Below are 17,381 nucleotides of genomic sequence, written 5' to 3'. Positions count from 1 at the left end.
CTCCTCCCTCCTAATGTAGATGCCTTTTATTTCTTTCTCTTGACGAATTGCTTTGGCTAAGACTTCCAGGACCATATTGAACAGAAGTGGTGAAATCAGGTGAACTTGCCTTGTTCCTGATCTTAGAGGGAAACCTTTGAGTTTTCCTAACTGAGAGTGATGTTAGTTATGGGTTTTCACATGTGGCCTTTATTACGTTGAGGTGGTTTCCTTCTATTCCTAGTTTATTGAGTACTTTATCCAGAAAGGAGGTTGAATTTTTTCCAGTGCTTTTTCTAAATCAATTGAGATGATTACATGGTTTTCTTCTTTTTATTCTGTTAATTAATATGGTGTGTTACATTGATTTTCATATGTTGAACTATTCTTGCATTCCAGGACTAAATCCCACTTGGTCAGGGTGTACAATCCTTTCAACATGCTGTTAAATTTGGTTTCCTAGTATTTTGTAGATGATTTTTACATCAATATTCATAGAGGTACTGGTTTGCAGTTTTCTTTTCTAGTAGTGTCTTTGGTTTTGGTGTCAAGGTAATACTGGGCTCATAGAATGAGTCTGAAATTGTTCCTGCCTCTTCATTATTCTGGATGACGCACTTCTCTATCCACGGTGCCAGGCAGTGAGAAAAAGCACCAACTGTGCTGACTGGTCCTGCTTGAGAATTACGACTGTAAATCTGAAGTGTGTGCTCAGCACTGCCCACTGTGACAGGAGCTGTCTGCTCCTGCCGTGCTCGTGGCCTCTCATTATCTCTTGAACCTGCTCTGATCCCAACATGCCAAAGCAACTGTTCTTGCATGCAAAGGTTACGCATGGCCTCTACCCTTCCATGTCCACTTACTTTACTTCCCAGCCGCACTTCACATGGTTGATCCTCCCTCCACTTGACACGTGTTCTTCCCTTGGCCTCCCAGGAACTGTCCCCGTCTGGTTCTCTACCAGCCTCACTGCTCCTTCTCCACTCTGGGTCCCATACTCCCTTCTGTCTCTTAAATACCCTGGGTTGGGCTTCAGCCCTCTTCTCAACAACACTCTCCCTAGGCCACCACTCTTTGAAGTCTAGCACACACAGACCACCTGAGGAGCCTGTTAAAACTCAGATTCCTGGGTCCCTTTCCCAGAGATCCTGATTCAGTAAGTCTTGGGAGGGACCCAGGAATCTGCAGGTCTAACAAGTGCTCGAGTGGTGCTTAAACCCTGGGTCTCTGGACCACAAGTGTGCAGCAGGGGCCTAGAGGGCGTCATCCAGCCCATAGGCACGCCAGACACTGATGACAAATCCACATCTCCAGCCCAGAGGTCCACCCCATGTCTCTCTCCCTCCCTCCCCAACCCCATGCCTGCAGCCCCCTAGTCTTCCCATCTCGGGGGAAGAACCACGCACTCCATGACCCAGTAAGCCCCAGGACTCATCTTTCCCCTTTTTCTCTCCTGTCCATGTTCAATCATCAATCAGCTCTGTCTTTAAAATGCAGCCCAACTCCACACAACTCCCTTCACACCCAGCCTTCTCCAGGCGGCTCTCACCTTCTTGTCTCCCTGCCCACTCTGTAGCCTCTCCCGACCAGAAGCCAGAAGCCAGAAGCCAGAGCAAGGTTTTAAGATGTCAAGCAGATGATGTCACACCCGGCTCAAAGACTCCCAGAGGCTTCTGCTGATGTGGAACACAATCCACACCCGGGACCCAGCCCACTGACACCTCCCACCTAACCCCACAGGTCTCCTGTGGCACGTCCACCCCAAGCATGGGGCCGGAGCACTGCTTCTTTGTATCTTATGACCATGGGGCAAGTCCTTCCAGAAGCTGAGGGACTCCTGCCCCCACGGAAGCGTAAAGCTCCTTCCACGGAGGCACAGGCAGGGCCCGCGGGGGCTCACTGCTGACTGGGTCCTTTCAGCTTAATGAGTCGTCAACTCTGGGGAAATGAGGGCCGTCGACACGGAGTCAGCAACATGGCACAGATCAAAGGTGAGGCCCAGCAGGAGAGTGGGGGACCCAAGATGGTCTGAGATAGGCAGATGCCAGCGCTGGGATGGGCACAGGGCCCAGGACTCACCAGAAAGGAGCAGAGGAAGATGAAGGAGACGAAGTAGAAGTAGGCAAAGTCACTCCCACACTCAGTGGCGTTGGCGAGCTCATCGCAGGCCCGGTTGCTGAGACAGGACAGCATGATCTCGTGCCAGGCCTCCCCCGTGGCACTCCTGTGAAGAGGGCAGAGCTGTGAGGCCGCGAAGGAAAGGGCGGCCCAGGACGGCCTGGGGAGGAACCAGGGAGCCCGGTCACTGAGGAGGGCCGGCTCGCTTCCCACAGGGAACCCACACATGAGTGGGGTCTGGGAAACAGATGCCTCTCTGGCATTCGATTTTCAAACTGATCATTCATTGGGAAAGCAGGAATTACTGAGAACAGCCCACTGCACCAGAGGTCGGCACAACGGTGAGCTCCCTCCAGGCCCTGGGACCTCCTCCCCAGCATGTGACACCCAGTCTTCATCCTGAAATGGTGACTCCACAGTCCCGTGCCCAGGCCACAGTCCAGGGAGTGGTCCTGCCTCCTCTCTCTCACCACATCCTGCTCATCTGTTCCCCTGCCCTAAAAACAGCCAGAACCTCACCGCTTCCCACCTCTTACCCGCCCTGGGTGAAGCAACAATCACTCCCTGAGTTGCTACAACAGCTTCCTACCAGAAAACACCCCCTGTCTCCCGCTCACCCATGGGTCCACTAACCACAGGTCAGAACCAAATCCTCGCCCCCAGCTCACCTGCAGGTCCACTAACCACAGGTCAGAACCTAATCCTCGCTCCCCCAGCCCAGCAGCCCAGCAGGTCAGACCAATGACTCGGCTGTGTCTCGATCACATCAAGAACACCCCACCCTGAGCAGCCAGGACAGAGGACCCTACTGTGTGGACTTTTGTTCCTGGGCACTGGTCACTAGCACTGCAGCCTCTGGCCTGGGTCCCCACCTGGGCACCTGTGTGGTCATCCCTGGGAGAAGCTGGGCCCACGCCCCAGTGACAGTGGCCAGGGGTAGGGCTTCTTGAGGGTGGCCTGTGCTGGGCCTGAATGGTGAGGAGGCTCACACGTGGCAAAAAGGTTGGGAGGGAGGGAGGGAGACCTCTGAGACCAAGGGCGTAAAACGAAGACTGACTTGGCGGCCCCCTCAGACCTCTTGTGGCATGAGGCAGGATGGCAGTAAGTGAAGAAGTAAAATCAATGTAATCACTGAAGTCCAGAGAAACGACGCTGCCTGGGGAAAGAGTAAGCCTAACGACGCTGCTCATCTGACGGGGGACAGTCGGCGCGCTCTCCCGGCAGCGCAGCGAAGCCGGCCTGGGTCGGAGCTCGCCCCGACACAGAGGAGAACTTCCAGGGTCCCCCGGGCACACCTGCAAGGGCGAGCTGTGTTGGGTGCCCAGAAGCAGGCCTGGCAGCAGCCAGACATGTTTACAGAAATGGCATGAAGCGATGAAGCCTCAGGAAGGGGCCCACGGCCGGGTCTGACATCAGGCCCCCTCACCATGAATCACTGAAGAAAGGGCTCTTCTCCCTTGCAGTGTCGTGGCAAGGGAGGGGGCGCTGGAGGCAGGGGGACGCATTCTACCCTCTCCCCTCCGCCCACAAGTTCGTTCTCAACTCAGGAGAGCCACGTTTAAGAGCTGCTAACAGCTGCTGGGAGCCGTCCTGTGCACCTCTGCAGGCGGGCCTCTGGGCCCTAAACGAGTCTGTGGTCCTCCTGGTGCCTAGTTTGGCTACGCCCAGAAACTTAGGAACCGCAGCTCCCATGAGCAGCAGCGGCAGGTGGAGGCCCTCGGACCAGCAGTTCGGCCAGTTGGGTTCCTTGGGTCAGAGCGGCCACACGGTCTGCGGATAACAGTTCTCTGCTGCCCCCTCCCTCACCCTACCGACCCCTGAAATCACTCAGGTGCACAGAGGGAGGCTTGGGGCCGACACACCATGAAAGGCCCTGCTGGACACCTGTCCACCCAGACCTCTCAGGCTGCAGCCTTGACCGGAGCAGAGACAAGGTGGTGGAGGCCGGCCTGGCCTGGGGCGCTCAGGCTGACCTTCTCAGGGGCTTCCCTTCAGTCTGTCCTGAGGCCCAGGAGCCCTAGGGAAGGAGGCGCAGAGAGAGAGGAGAAACTGGAAAGGCCACTGCAGGGAAGCCAGCAGGATCGGGGGCTGGAGGGGGACCCGGGGGTTGCCCCCAACCCGGAATGAGGAAGGAGCCACTGACCCGGCCTCCCTCCCAGAGGCTCACCTGAACAGCAGCATCAGGGCCTGCAGAAACGTCCGGAAGTTGTTGTGCCGGTTGATGCTGGTGTCGTCATCCAGGGCGATGTTTCCAAACACCTGAAATGGACAAGGAGGCTGCAGCCTGACACGCTGTGTCCTCGGGAGCGTCCGTCTCCAGGCAGAAGGCGGTGTGTGTGTGCGGGTGAGGACGCACAAGAGACAGGACGCTGCCCTCAGCCGGAGAAGTCCCAACAAAGCCGCCACCGCTGCTGTGGGGCTGGAGGGGTCTGAGCGTCTCCAGGGTGGAGGAGACTCTTGAAAGGCAAGCACACGAGCGTCCCACGGCTCCGCGTGTGCTGGCCGGCTGTGGGCCTGCCCTGGCGGCTGCCCGCACGACTAGCAAGGCTGGGACCCAGAGCTACGTCTGCGCGGGCTCTGCTGCGCGGCGGAAAGGGAGCCTCCCAATGCTCACTCTCTCATCAGTGCCCCCCAGGCAGTCACTGTCCTGGCGAAGTTCTGCTACATGGCTCGGAAGTTCCTTCTTACATATCTGTGCAGATATCACAATAAGCTTCTTAATCATTTTAACTGATCTCTTTCAGGGTTAGAAATGCAAACGAGTCAGTAACGATACTTAACTTACAGTCTGGAATCTGGCTGAAAATTTACGAATTATCACATCACCACCAAGAACAAAGACCAGTGGCACGTTTTGTATATCCACAGACCAAAGCAGGAAAAACTACATAACTGTGTTAAACAATGACAGATCTCAGCAAATTCTAAGCAAGAGGACTTTTCAATCCCTAAAAACAGAGCTTAAAAGTTCAGTCTTCAGCAAACTTTAAGACACTGTCTCCTCCCACCCCCTCCCCCACTAGAGAGAGGCCAGATGCCAACGGTTTATACCTGGTGTCTCGTAAGTGTTCTCCCAAATAGCTGACAGGGTTCTTTGGCAAAATAAAAATAATCTAAGTTACGCAAGCTGAATCTGACCAGTACCGTGCTCTGATACAATCCTGCTGAATTTTTTTCTTCAGCGGTACAGAATCTCCTGCAAAGGATTCAGAATCGCTGCTGGACTAGGAATCACTTGCTGCTGCCCGGCAGGCCACTGGGCACCAGGCAGACGTGCTCAAACGCTCTGCCACTGTGGGGCCAGCACTCACTCACACATGCCCCCCGGCCGCCGGACATAGCCCAGCAGAGTCCACTGAGGGCACAGCAGCGCATTCGCCCACGGGGCCCTGGTGCCTCAGTGCCCTCGTCCACACGACAGTCCTTCTGGGCACTGAGGCCATAAAGTGCTTCAGACAGCGCGTGGCTCACGGAAACGTCCGAGAGGCCGACCTGCCCGCGGCCACGAGCGCACACCCACCTGCATGCCAATGATGGCGTAGATGAAGAACAGCATGGCAATGAGCAGGCACACATAGGGCAGGGCCTGTGGAGACACGAGGGTGCAGCTCCAGGGGGGGCCGCCACACCGTGCCCCAGAGCAGGTGGCAGCCGGGCCCTGGGGCCGCACGGACCTCTGCTGACTGAAGATCCAACCCCACGACCACCATGCCCCCCACACCGGGCGACCGTTCTCACTTCCTTCACACACAAGCCACGTCATAAAACCCACCCCGGGCTTCCGTGAGCATGAAGAGGCTCTACGGTCCCAGTGGGAATTGTGCACCCGCCCCTACCCCGGAGGAGCGCAGGCCAGGCTGGCCTCACCTTGAAGGACTGGACGAAGGTCCACAGCAGGATGCGGATGGTGTAGCCCTGCCGGAGCAGCTTGATGAGCCGGGCGGCACGGAACAGGCGGAGGAAGCTGAGGTTGATGAAGTTGTTCTGCAGGGAAGAAAGGCTGCGCTCTGGCCTTTGGAACCCGCCTCCCGCAGGCCCAGGGCAGCTGCTCCCCACCCACCTATCCCCAGTCACGGTGGCCCCAAAGGAAGCGGGAAGGAGAGAGACTGAAACAGAAGGTCACGGCCTCGCAGTGTAAGCAGCAGTCAGCCACCAGGAAACCTGCCAAGAGTGAAGCTTGTCACTGCAAACCACTTCTCATGCAGCAAACCAGAGGAAGTCCCTCCACAGGGAGGGACAGAGAAAGGTTCCATGAAGCCGCTCCCTGCTGCCCGGAGGAGCCAGGAGACGCCCCGTGGCTGGGCCTCCAACACTGACTGCCTCTTGCAGGACACGGCCAAGCAGCCCAGGTGCCAGGCAGGGCTGCCTCTCCATCGAGGCCTCTGAAGGGCCCTGCCTCAGGCCTGGTGGCCATGCCCTTCTCTCCCATGAGGCCAGCAAAGCCCCTGCCTGGGACCCAGCAGAGGGCAGACACTTCCTCTGGAGAGCTGCAGGGGCCTGGAGACTGGTCACCACAGGAGCTGCAGGTGTCGGTGGTCCTGCTGCTCACCCCAGGGAAGCCACCTCTGCAATCCACAACTGGTCTCTGCTCCAGAGAACCCAAGCCACCTAGCACTGCTCCCTCACCCAAAGGGTCCGAAATCAAGCACAAAATAAACCGACAACCTCTGGACTCCGCAGACGACCTGGGAGCACCTGAGTTACCGGCACTTCCCTTTCTGGGGGCACGGCTCTGGGCAGTGTCGGCGAGGAGATGGGGGTGCTCGTGGGCCCGGGTGGCTTGCTGCCCTGTCTGCTTAGAGACCAGGTGCTCACACACAGCCTGAGAGCAGATTCCTGCCACTTTGCCACTTAAAAAATATGCAAGCAGCTCAGGCTAGACACATCATGTTGCCAGACTCAGTGGTCAAGTACCGAGGAAAGAGAGCACAGGTGTTGAATGAGACAGCGACAGCGGGAGCGCGTGCAGGAGGCACGGGGCCTGCGCGGAGCCGCGCGCCCTCCGTCCAGGGCTGCCTGTCTGGTCCTGGCAGGGACGAGACGTTCAGTTGGAGGGATGGGTCCTGTTCCTTCCTCCAGGGACAGTGGCCTCAACCCACTCCTTGTCTGCCTCGTCTCAGGGGCTGGCACCTTTGGTTCCCCCCAGCGACTCTGGACTGTCTCTGCTGGTGAGGGACTTAGAACTACACCGAGGGGTGGCTCACAGGTTTCGAAGCACAGGGCAAGGGGATGGCTGGCAGGCACAAGGAGGGACAACTGTGGCCCAGATCACTGAGAAGGCAGCAGTGGATCCCAGGTGTGACCCTGGAGGGTGCACTCATTTCCCTGCAGCCCCTCACCCGCTTGTGCTGGGGAAGGAGAATCTCTGAGGTGGACAGGACGGAGGAGACAGGTCCACACGGGCTCTGGGGGCCCTCGGGTGAGCCAGCCGCCTCAGGAGGACGAGCACGGGGACAGAAGGGGGACTCTGTCTACAGGGCCAGGACGTCCTCCACACCAGACAGCAAAGCTCAGCTCTAAGGGAGGGGCTGCCAAGTGCCTCATCTCCCCAGGGGTCTCCACATTGAAGACACCTGCACAGGTGGGTCTGAGGGGCCAGGACCCAGAGCGGTCTGCTCAGACAGTTGGCACAGACAAGAGTATTTCCTGAAGATGCTGGGGGAAAGTACAGGCTTCTGGGTAAGAAAGAAGGGGCGGATGCCAGACCAGGCAGGAAGAGGCGCCGTTTATCCACATCCCGGCTCGTGTGAGCGCAGGACACATTCAGCCTCAGGCCCGTTTGTGGAGATTGTTCTCTCTCGGGAGGGGAGGGCGGGGTGCCAGCAGACAGACAGCCCTGGAGAGCCATGAGGATGGACGGTGACCACAGCCATGGGCGCTCCAGGCAGAGTGTGACGGGCTGAGCCCCTGGGGCTGCACCCAGGGCGGGGGCTGCCAGCACCACCACACCGACGGCATGCGGGACGGAGGGACAGCAGGCACACGGCAGCCTCCCACGGCGGTGCACGGTCACCTCTGGCCTCAGCCAGTCCTGGGAGGTGGACACGCCTGCCCTGCCCCCGAGAGTCCATGGTTTCTGTCGCACCCAGGAGCAGCTTCACCCGCCGCCAAGCCAGGCCCTTCCTTACTGCACCCCCCAGTCAGGGAAGGTCAGCTCTGCACCCCTCAACACGGCAGCTGAAGCACCTCGAGGGGACACTGGTCCCCAGGTCCACTGACAGTCAGCTTCCTCCCCCACAGGACAGAGACATTCGGACATCACACCCAGGTAGTGAGGAACACTGGGGAAAGGAATTTAAATGTTCCCTACGCACTGTGAAACACCAGCCCACAGGGTGATCGACTGACCCCAGAACAAGACCCGCGTCTCCTGCATCCAAGAGCATCGCTGCCTCTGGTCAGAGTCGCAGCACACGGGGCCTCCCCTCAGGCTGCGCACACGCGTCCGGGGAGGTCCGGCAGTGCGTTGGACAGCTGCTCTCCCACTCAGGGGACTGACCACGGAGGGGCAGGGAGAGCGGGTGCCCCGGGTGCCCCGCACGCCGGGCAGGGATGTGCCGTGAGGGCGGGGAGGGGCGCAGAAGTGGGAGGACAGGACGGGCTGAGCACAGGTCGGGTGGAGTGAGCAGGAGCCTGTGCAGACAGAGGGTGTCGCCTGCTATTTCTGCAGCAGCAAATGGCTTTTTCTCAAAACTCAGGCTTTTCTGCCCTGATTGTGAAGCCCTGTGTCACAGACACTCAATTCCTGCAGCAGGGGTTTCAAGTGTTTGCTCCTTTACGTGAACTCCCAGTCACAGCCTCCGGTAGCCGGCTCCCGGTGGCCTGCTCTCCCCTCAGACATCCCTGAGGGCCTGGAAGGGAGCCCTGTCCACACCACCTGCTCAGTCCACACCAGCTCGCCGACTGGGGGCTCGCGTGCATCCGTGCTGTCTCCTGGGGCAGAGCCCCTCCTTCTACTCAGTCAGGCCAATGTCCCCAGGCCAGGGCCCCTAGCCAGACCCCACAGAAGGGTCCGTCCAGGAAGGCCGCCGGGCAGAGGCGAGCCCTCTTTGTCCGTGGGTGACGGAGACAAGCAGGAGGCCGGGGATGGTGCGACAGAAACCAGGGACGTCACAGGGATCAGGTCCAAATTCACATCCCACAAAACCTCCCCAGTTCTGAGCCGGTCCCGGCAGAAAGACTGCCCAGGTGCTCACCAGCCTCTCACTCGAGCCCCTTCCTCCTCTCCTGGCCCCAGGCCAGTTCCTGCGATCAAATGGTCCCTGGAGGACCTCAGAAGCCCCTGCTGGACCCAGGAGCTGGGAGGGCGCGTGAAAGGCCAGAGGGACAGGTGCAGCTGGGCTCCGAGCACGGGGTGGGGTGGGGCGGGGCGACAGGAAACAGAGAAAGGAGAGGAGCAGGGCCAGCAAAGCAGGAGCTTCAAGAACTGTGTAAAGTCATGAAACCAACCGTTTCCTGCATGTGATGTTTTCATGGATGGGTGTTTGCGTGTTATTTACAGATTGCGATGTTTGCGCAGGAGGGCACAACATACAGACGGAGACATGGTTTTCGCATTGTATGTTGGTTGGGTGGCGTGAGTCAGCAGGTAGGTTAAGGTGAGTCACGAACAGAAACAGGAAACAAAAGAGAAAATGAGTCATCAGCACAAGCAAACACTCACACTCTGAAAATGTCACTGGAGACTTTTAGGATTTTGGTAAACTTTCTTATTTTGCTTAAAATGCATCAAATCAAAAAATTTTTTGAAGTCTGTAGATTATGCAGACAGGGGCATCGTTTGCATTCCTGTTTGTAATGCAAATCCAAAGATGACTCACAGACACTTATTTTTTTTTATTTCCAGGCAAAGAAATCAATGTCAGTTTTACACTTGCTTGGAGTGCGTTCTCTGTGTGACCCTGGTTAAGACTATTGACCTATATCGATTTTTAAATTGGGGGTGGGAACTGACACTCATATTTTTGCCTAAGGAAAGAAAAGTGCATCCACAAAGTAACATATGAAGCGACTACAAATGGAAAAAGGAAAAAGACACCAAAAGCCACAGGATGGCTTCCTTTCATCTTTTCTCCTCCAGGCAGAGCAGGTGCAGACCCACCTCTGGAAGCACCAGTGGCCGGAGAAGCTGAGCCGTCAGACCAGGCTGTTGTCAGCCCTCCCGCCAGCCCCGCCAGGCATCCAGGAGTGACGGCGGCCGCCCTCGGGGGCTTGCTGGGACTGAGGTCTCAAACATCCTCAAGCGGCCCTGCCTCGAGTGTCCAGCAGCTGAGAGACAGATGCTGGGTGATGGTCACCTGCCTCTCTGTGGGGAGGTGCCCTCAGAAGCGGCACATCTGACACTGTCTGGGCGCCCTGCCTGCCCCCCCCCCCCACCAAGGGCACCCTGTCAGAGGCACCCCCCCCCTGCCCCCAGCTCCATCCTTGCAGTTGGGAGCCCAGGGCTCGGATCCCTTTATCAGGAAAACAGAGATTCCTGCGCCCAAGGAGGGGCTTCTGTCAGAAACCACCGCGGTCGAACTCCTGGGTGAGGAGCCCACAGCGAAGGGGCAGCACCTGGGCCAGCAGCCGGTGGAACAAGCGACCTTGGTTTTTTTGTTAAAATGGCAGCTTCCAGCTTTTTGCCTACATTATTCAGATCAATAGCTTTTCAAAACCATGAAACATCTCATGTAAACAAAAGAATATGCACACGTATATGTACATGCATCTGTGTATTTTAAACTAAAGTCATAAAATACCCATATATTCACCATCCAGCTTAAAAATCAGAATGTCACCATCCCTTTGGAAGCCCTTCTGGTCTCTTCTCAGCTGCGGTAACTACCCTGAACTCTCATTAATAACTGCTTTTCTTTACTGTTTTATCTCAGACTCTTAAAATGCATCCTACTTGCCTGTCTGTGGCCTCTGTGACGAATTCCACTGGACACAGCCTCCTCAGGCTGGGGCGGACTTGTGCCCTGACAGAGAGCAAGCCCTGACCCGGAAGCGCCCTGTTGACAAGGACGTTCGTCGCCATCAATATGCCATCCTGCCGCCGCAAACCCTGGTGTACACCGTCTCCAGGCCCGCCTGCCCGACACGCTCCGGTACGCGCACCCGGGCGTGTGCAGCGCACGTGTGCCCCCCTTCCAAACCCCTCAGCAGGGTCCACACTCTCACCCACAGGCGGCATCACCAAAACGCTCGTATTCCAAACTGCAGGGTGTGAAACGACATCTCAGGGTCCTTTCACTTGGCGTTTCTTTGATTACAGACAAGGCTGAGCGTCCTTCCCTGTGGCCACTTGTGTTTTCTATTCTGTGAAGTGCTCAGCCGTCCCTTCTGCTACGTTAGAGCCCTGCACACCCTGCACACTGACCTCCGCTGGGGTCTGGAAAGCCCACCCTCCAACCTCGCCCATGTCACTCAGTGTCGGTCCTCGAGCTCTTCTCCCTGCCGATCTCATCCGGTCTCACGGATCCGAGACTGTCCTACACACACGAAGACTCCCCGTCTTACATCACTGGCCAGGACAGACAACAGACTCAGCGTGACACGTGAAGCGCAGTCTGACCGTCCTCGGCAAGCCTGTTCCTCATGCTTCTTTCAGTCAAGGACGGTCCGCTCCCCCAGGTGCTCAGAGGGAAGTCTGATGTCACTCTTGGCTCATCTTTCACACCCTCACCTGACCACCTGCAGCTCTACCCTAAAATGACTTCCAGACATGACAGTGTCCTCCTCCCCGTCCCCTGCCCCAGGCTCCCAGCTCCGCTGTCTGGCCCCGCGCAGGAACCTCGGCACACGCACACCCTCAAAGGCCAACACCACTTATGCCTGTTCCTGAGAACTTCCCCAGGCCAGAACACAAGGCCCAGGGCCCAACATTTATAAAGGGTGACCCACTTAGAAAATGACCCTCGGTGCCCCTTCCCCAGCAGCTGGTGAAAACAGCCCGGCCGCCCGGCCCATCACAGGATGAGGACGGCAGGGGACAGCCTGCCTTCCCTGCTCCCCTGCCCTCTGGGGTCGCTTCCCAGATGAACGACCTGCACCGAGTTCTCCTCTCAGGGCGTTTCCGGGCGCCCCAGGGCGTCTGGGCGCCTCTGCCTGTGCCCTGCACTGTGCCCTCAACAAAGCCGCCTAGGGTACGGCCCTAAAGCCAGAGTGTGTCTGTCACCCCTCTCCACAAAAGCCTCACTCAAAAGAAGAGCCAAGTTCACTCTGACCGCGAGGCCTCGCCTGTGCGGCCACAGCGCCTCGCACCTTCCAGTACCCCTGCTGGGCCGCGCAGCCCCGGGGCCTCTGCACGTGACCCTCCACCTGCCCTGGGCTCTCCATCCCAGGGGCATCTTGTCTGAACACACAGTCCAAGCTCTCAGGGTCTCAGACGCCCCTCTCCTGCGCGGCCTTCTCCCTGGGCCAGTCCCTAACATCACTAGAATGAAGCCCCTTTCTCTCAGCACTGAGAACGGTGGAAGGCGCTGCACAAATACCTTCAAATGTATGAGCAGAGGGCTGCCATCAAACACCCTCCCCCTGCTCAAGGACTGGCCTTTCTCCGTTGCATAAACAGAAACTCTGGATCTTACACGATTCTCTCTCAGTGTGGTTGGTGCTTTGCGTGTATTTTGCCTAACAAACCAGTCCCCACAGATACTCTTAAAATCGCCTGCATTTTATTCCAAGCGTTTTAAAGTTTTGTCTCTTACATGTAAGGCTTTTCATCGTCTGCAGTATTTCTGTGAATGCTATGAACCGAGATCCAATCTCTGCTCTTCCCTATACTGACAACGAGCTACGCCCCCCACGGCACGGTCACACGGCACGTTTCCATGCACAGGCGAGTCTGACTCCAGGCTCCTGACGCTCGCCCTTGACTTCTCCAGCTGCTCCTGTCCCTCAACTGTCGCAGCTTTCCAGGGGGTCTGCTCGCTGGCTGGAGCGGCCTCCCTCCCACACCAGCCCCAGAACCTGACTATTAAACACCTTGGCTATTTGGCAGCCTTTCCTCTTTCCTATAAATTTTAGAAGCAGCTTGTCCAATTCCAAAGCAAAGAGCCAAACAAGCAAAAACAAAACCAAAATCATTGGTATTTTTATTGAAATTGCATCGAATCTACAGATCAGTTGGGGGGGAATGTCATCTCTAAGACATGGACACTGCTTATTAATTAACATTGTACATAACTCCATCTACTCAGGTCTTCTTTAATATCTTTCAATATTAATAATTTGCCACATAAAGATCTTGCACACATATTTTGCTAGGTGTACTGTCAGGACTGCTGATGTTGTAACGAAATGCAGCAAACTTACTCGAGTATCTTGTACTTCACAAACTCGTGAAACACTTCAATCAGTTTCAGACTATTCTAGATTTCATCCATAGATACTGATGTTATCTTTGAATAATGACAGTCTTACCTACTCCTTTTCTGGCCCTTACATGCTTTATTTATTTTTCTTGTCTTATTCATTCAGCAAGTATTCACCGAATACCCACAAAGTGTCAGGCACTATTCTAAGCACTGGAATATGGCAGCGAAGAAAACAGACAACAGCCTCTGTCCTCCTGGAACTGGCACGTGATTTACTGAACTGTTGAAATACTGTTCAGTGTTCACAGAAGTAGTGGTTACAGACGTCACTGTCCTTTTCTATTTTAAAGGGAATTCTTTCCAAATTTCACCACTACAGATAATGTTTGCACAGGGCTTTTTCGTAAATGCTCTTCATCAAGTGAATAAATCCTAGACTGCTAATCATTTTTATCGTGAATAAAACCCGAATGTCATCGAAGGTCTTTTCTGCACCTGTGACAGGATACATCGATAGTGTCCTTCGACCCGCTCACGTAAGTTACAGTGACAGACCTTCTGTTGTAGGATCTTGCTTTCCTGGCATAAACCTCGTTGTACTTCCTTCCTGTACACTGTTGGATTTGGTTTGCTTACATGTTGTTTGGAACTTTGCATCTAAGTTAATGAGTGAGTGTGGATCATGACCTTCCTTTCTTACACTCTTATTTTTTAAAAAAACTTTGGTGTCAAGATTGTACTAATCTTACATAAACAAACAGGGAATGTTCACTCTTCTTCTGTCCTCTAGAAGAACATGTCTGGGATCGAAATGACCTTTCCCCATGTTTTAGGCAGAAACCTAACATACAGGACTGTTACGACCCAGTGGTGTGAACCATGCCTGAACGTGGACCCCCAGGTAAAGAACAAGTCAGTGACTGCGCCTCACACCTCCTCCTCTCGGTAGGTCCTGTGGGTTCTGGAGACAGCACGCACCACTGAAGAAAGACGGCTGTGACCCACTTGCCAGGTGACACAAAGCTGCTGGCTTTAAAGAAGAAGAAGGTTCTCGAGCGGATCCACGCTACAGTGTCAGTAGCCCTGCCACATGGGCCATGAGACCAACAGACCCCACAGCACTGGGAGTATCTGTGGTACCCGAGTACCCCATGGGGCCCTGGAGGCCCCACAGAGAAGTCAGTGCAGATACCTGGATTCACGTTATCTGCAGAAGACAGGAGAAGGGGCCACTCCTGGTTGCTGGGTCCTGCAGGCTGTCTGACCGTGAGACATCTGTGTCTGCGATACCAGAGCTGGTCCTCGTGAGCGCTGTGCTGCAGGCCCACCAGCAATCAGTGCGCAAGGGAGGTGCTACATCAGGGCCACACCTAAGCGAGTCCAGAGGGCACGCACACGACAGGTGGCCCAGCCCCATGCCTCTCCGCTCTGTTGCACTGTCTCTTCCTCAGCTCAACCACCCCCACACATCATGGGCTGCTTCCCAAAACTAGGAGGAAAAACTCTAACCTGGTTATGGAGGGGCTGGCTCAACAGACAGGCGCAGGGTCGGCCTGCAAGGCAGTGGTGAGGCAGAGCTCTGGGTGGTGCTCACGCACCACAGCGCAGGTGTGGGTGCGTGAGTCAGAAGAGGGTGCCCGCAGCAAGCGTGGCCAGCCCTCTGGAGGGACAGGTCTGGGGAAGAGCCACCCAGACGGCCCTGGGAATGCAGGCGTGCAGGCCTCTGCATCACGTCAGTGTCCACCAGGGCGTCCACAGCTGCAGGGGCACTAAAACCAGGAGGCCCGGGATGCAGCGAGCCTCTGTCCTCCCCAGCCCGCGCTCACACGGTCAGTCCACAAATTCGGTGACTGCGACGGCCAGGATGAAGGCTGAGCCCGGCCGACGGCTGGGCTCCTTCTTAGCAAGGCTGCCCCAGCCCGGCCACTGCTGGACACCAGCCCACTCTGAGCAGAGGCCACTTCTACGAGGACCACTTGGCGATAAGTTGCCTACGTGGGAACTTTTCACCTGAAATGGCAGTGCCGTCACCAATGGGATCACTGATATCCTGGGCGTGAGTTTGCCTCTGCCGTTGCACTGCTATCAGAGATCCACCCACGTGGGACTCGATGTGACGGCAGCTCAGAGCAAGCGGACGAGTGCAAAGGAGCAGGTGACAGGACCCACACCACCCCGGAGATCACCCTGACAAAATGCTGACAGCCTCTCACAGACAAAGATAAAACGCTGGCTCAGCGAGGGACCTCGTGGGCTTGGGCTGGCGTCCTGCAAGAGGACTGCGGGTACCCGACCTGCAAAGGCCTGGGTCCAGGAGACCAAGGCTGAAGGCAGAGGTGTCCTCTCACCACCACTCCAGGGGCCCCATGTGGACTCTGTGCTCATCACCCCCACAAATTTCAGTCAGGCGAACCTCTGGTCCTGGCTCAAAGGAGTGGGGAAGGCTTCCACTATGGAAACCGAAGGCCATGGTGGCCGTGTCTCTCTGGCTTCCTCAGCACCCCTGGGCTGGCCCGGGTGCTGGATGAGGCCCTGCAGGGGGAAGTCTGTCGGAGTCGGGGGTCACGGGGCCTTTCTAGATGTTCCCAGGACCAGTCTGAACAGGGCCTGGACCACAAGGGAGCCAGCAGCACAGGGTGTGGCCACACAGCAGGAGGGGCTAGGTCACCTCATGGCCATAGGTGGGGGCGCAGGGGCAGAGCAGGACGGCATGGCGCACATCACCACCTCGGCAGCAGGTGCTCTCACCACCCTCCCTCCAAGATCGCGACCAGCACCGCCCTACAGACGAGCGAAGTGACCCACCGAGGTAAGGGCAGAGCCGAGCAGAGCCGGGGCCACGAACACACACCCTGCGCCCTGAGTGACCCGTGCTGACGGCACCACCATCCCTCCATCCCCAGCAGCGCACTTCCCTGCACTCAGGGCACACCCAGGGGCCCTCAGCCCAGGACCGATGGGCACAGTGGTGACAGCTCCAAGGCGTAGCCCACCCCGTGTCCGGAGCCGCTGGGGACAGACCACTGCCCCCGACGCCTGGCTGGAGTCACAGCCACACCCCAAGCCTCCCCCTGCAGGTTGTGCCTTGGAACACGTCCTGAGAAATAACTTGTACAAGGACCTACCTCAGTGCTGCTTCTAGAGAATCCAGCCTGAGACAAGTGAGTGTGGATCTGCCATTAAATTCTAATGCAGTGCGCTGTGCCAACACGCCTGTGACTCACGCTCTCTGAGATCTGCTGAGACAAGCTCGTGCTCCAGGACTCAGTCAGGTCTTAGATGCAATCCACACACTTCGACAAGAACGGGCATCTCCAACGGGTGAGCACACACACACACACAATATACACGTGCGTGTGTATGTATGTGTAAAACAAACCTCACACTTTCACATACTCTAAACTCTTGCTGGTTTGAGTGTGTATGTTTCCAGTGCCCGCTGTTAGACATGCACACGTCGGACACAGACACGCTCAAAAGAGCCTCGTCTTCCTGGCCAGTCGTTACCAAGGAGCTCCCAGGTGGTTCTCAGGCCCCCAGTCTGGAAGACCTTTGGGAACCAATTTTTTATCCAACAAAAAAGCATTTGCCGGGGCAGCACCCAACCCTGACTCCACCTCTGGGGAGGAGTTCCCATCTGACCCATCGGGGGCCCGGGAGCTCCCACACGAGGAGAAGCTGATGCGGGCAGGGCCTGGAGATGCGAGGGCGCGCTCTCTGGAAGGGAACCACTGGGGACAAGAAACGCTACTTACCGCAATCTCTGTTACTAAAATATCAGTAATACTTCCCAACACAGTGACAAAGTCAAAGATATTCCAGGCATCTCTGAAATAGTTCTAGAGAGAAAGGAGGGCAGTTAGTGCTGGTGGCTGACGAGGGCTCTGCCAGGCAGGGGGTGCAGAAGGTGGGCCCTCACCAAGAAGGGGCGAGGGGACAGACCGGCCACCCCGGTGGGAGAGCACAGGGCCGGTGCGGACA

The 17,381-nt window shown here is 56.6% G+C and overlaps 1 protein-coding gene across 7 annotated transcripts in view; it reads right to left on the bottom strand.

The window, feature by feature from the left end:
- CACNA1B (calcium voltage-gated channel subunit alpha1 B) overlaps positions 1-17,381 on the bottom strand; it is a 173,457-nt gene that overhangs the window by 28,081 nt on the left and 127,995 nt on the right. For 6 of the 7 annotated variants that reach the window (XM_064490855.1, XM_064490849.1, XM_064490850.1 and 3 more), the window contains 5 exons: positions 17,156-17,239; positions 5,965-6,081; positions 5,618-5,683; positions 4,265-4,356; positions 2,059-2,203 (listed from right to left, as the gene is read on the bottom strand). In XM_064490855.1, coding sequence (XP_064346925.1) covers positions 2,059-2,203; positions 4,265-4,356; positions 5,618-5,683; positions 5,965-6,081; positions 17,156-17,239 — 504 coding nt within the window. Of the gene's footprint in view, positions 1-2,058; positions 2,204-4,264; positions 4,357-5,617; positions 5,684-5,964; positions 6,082-9,546; positions 9,553-17,155; positions 17,240-17,381 lie in introns of all 7 variants that reach the window. The other variant, XM_064490856.1, reaches the window with a different exon arrangement.

The sequence above is a fragment of the Camelus dromedarius genome, chromosome 10 (genome assembly GCF_036321535.1).
Source record: "Camelus dromedarius isolate mCamDro1 chromosome 10, mCamDro1.pat, whole genome shotgun sequence".
In the NCBI taxonomy this organism is placed as follows: domain Eukaryota; kingdom Metazoa; phylum Chordata; class Mammalia; order Artiodactyla; family Camelidae; genus Camelus; species Camelus dromedarius.
This window is presented reverse-complemented; position numbering and strand designations above follow the sequence as displayed.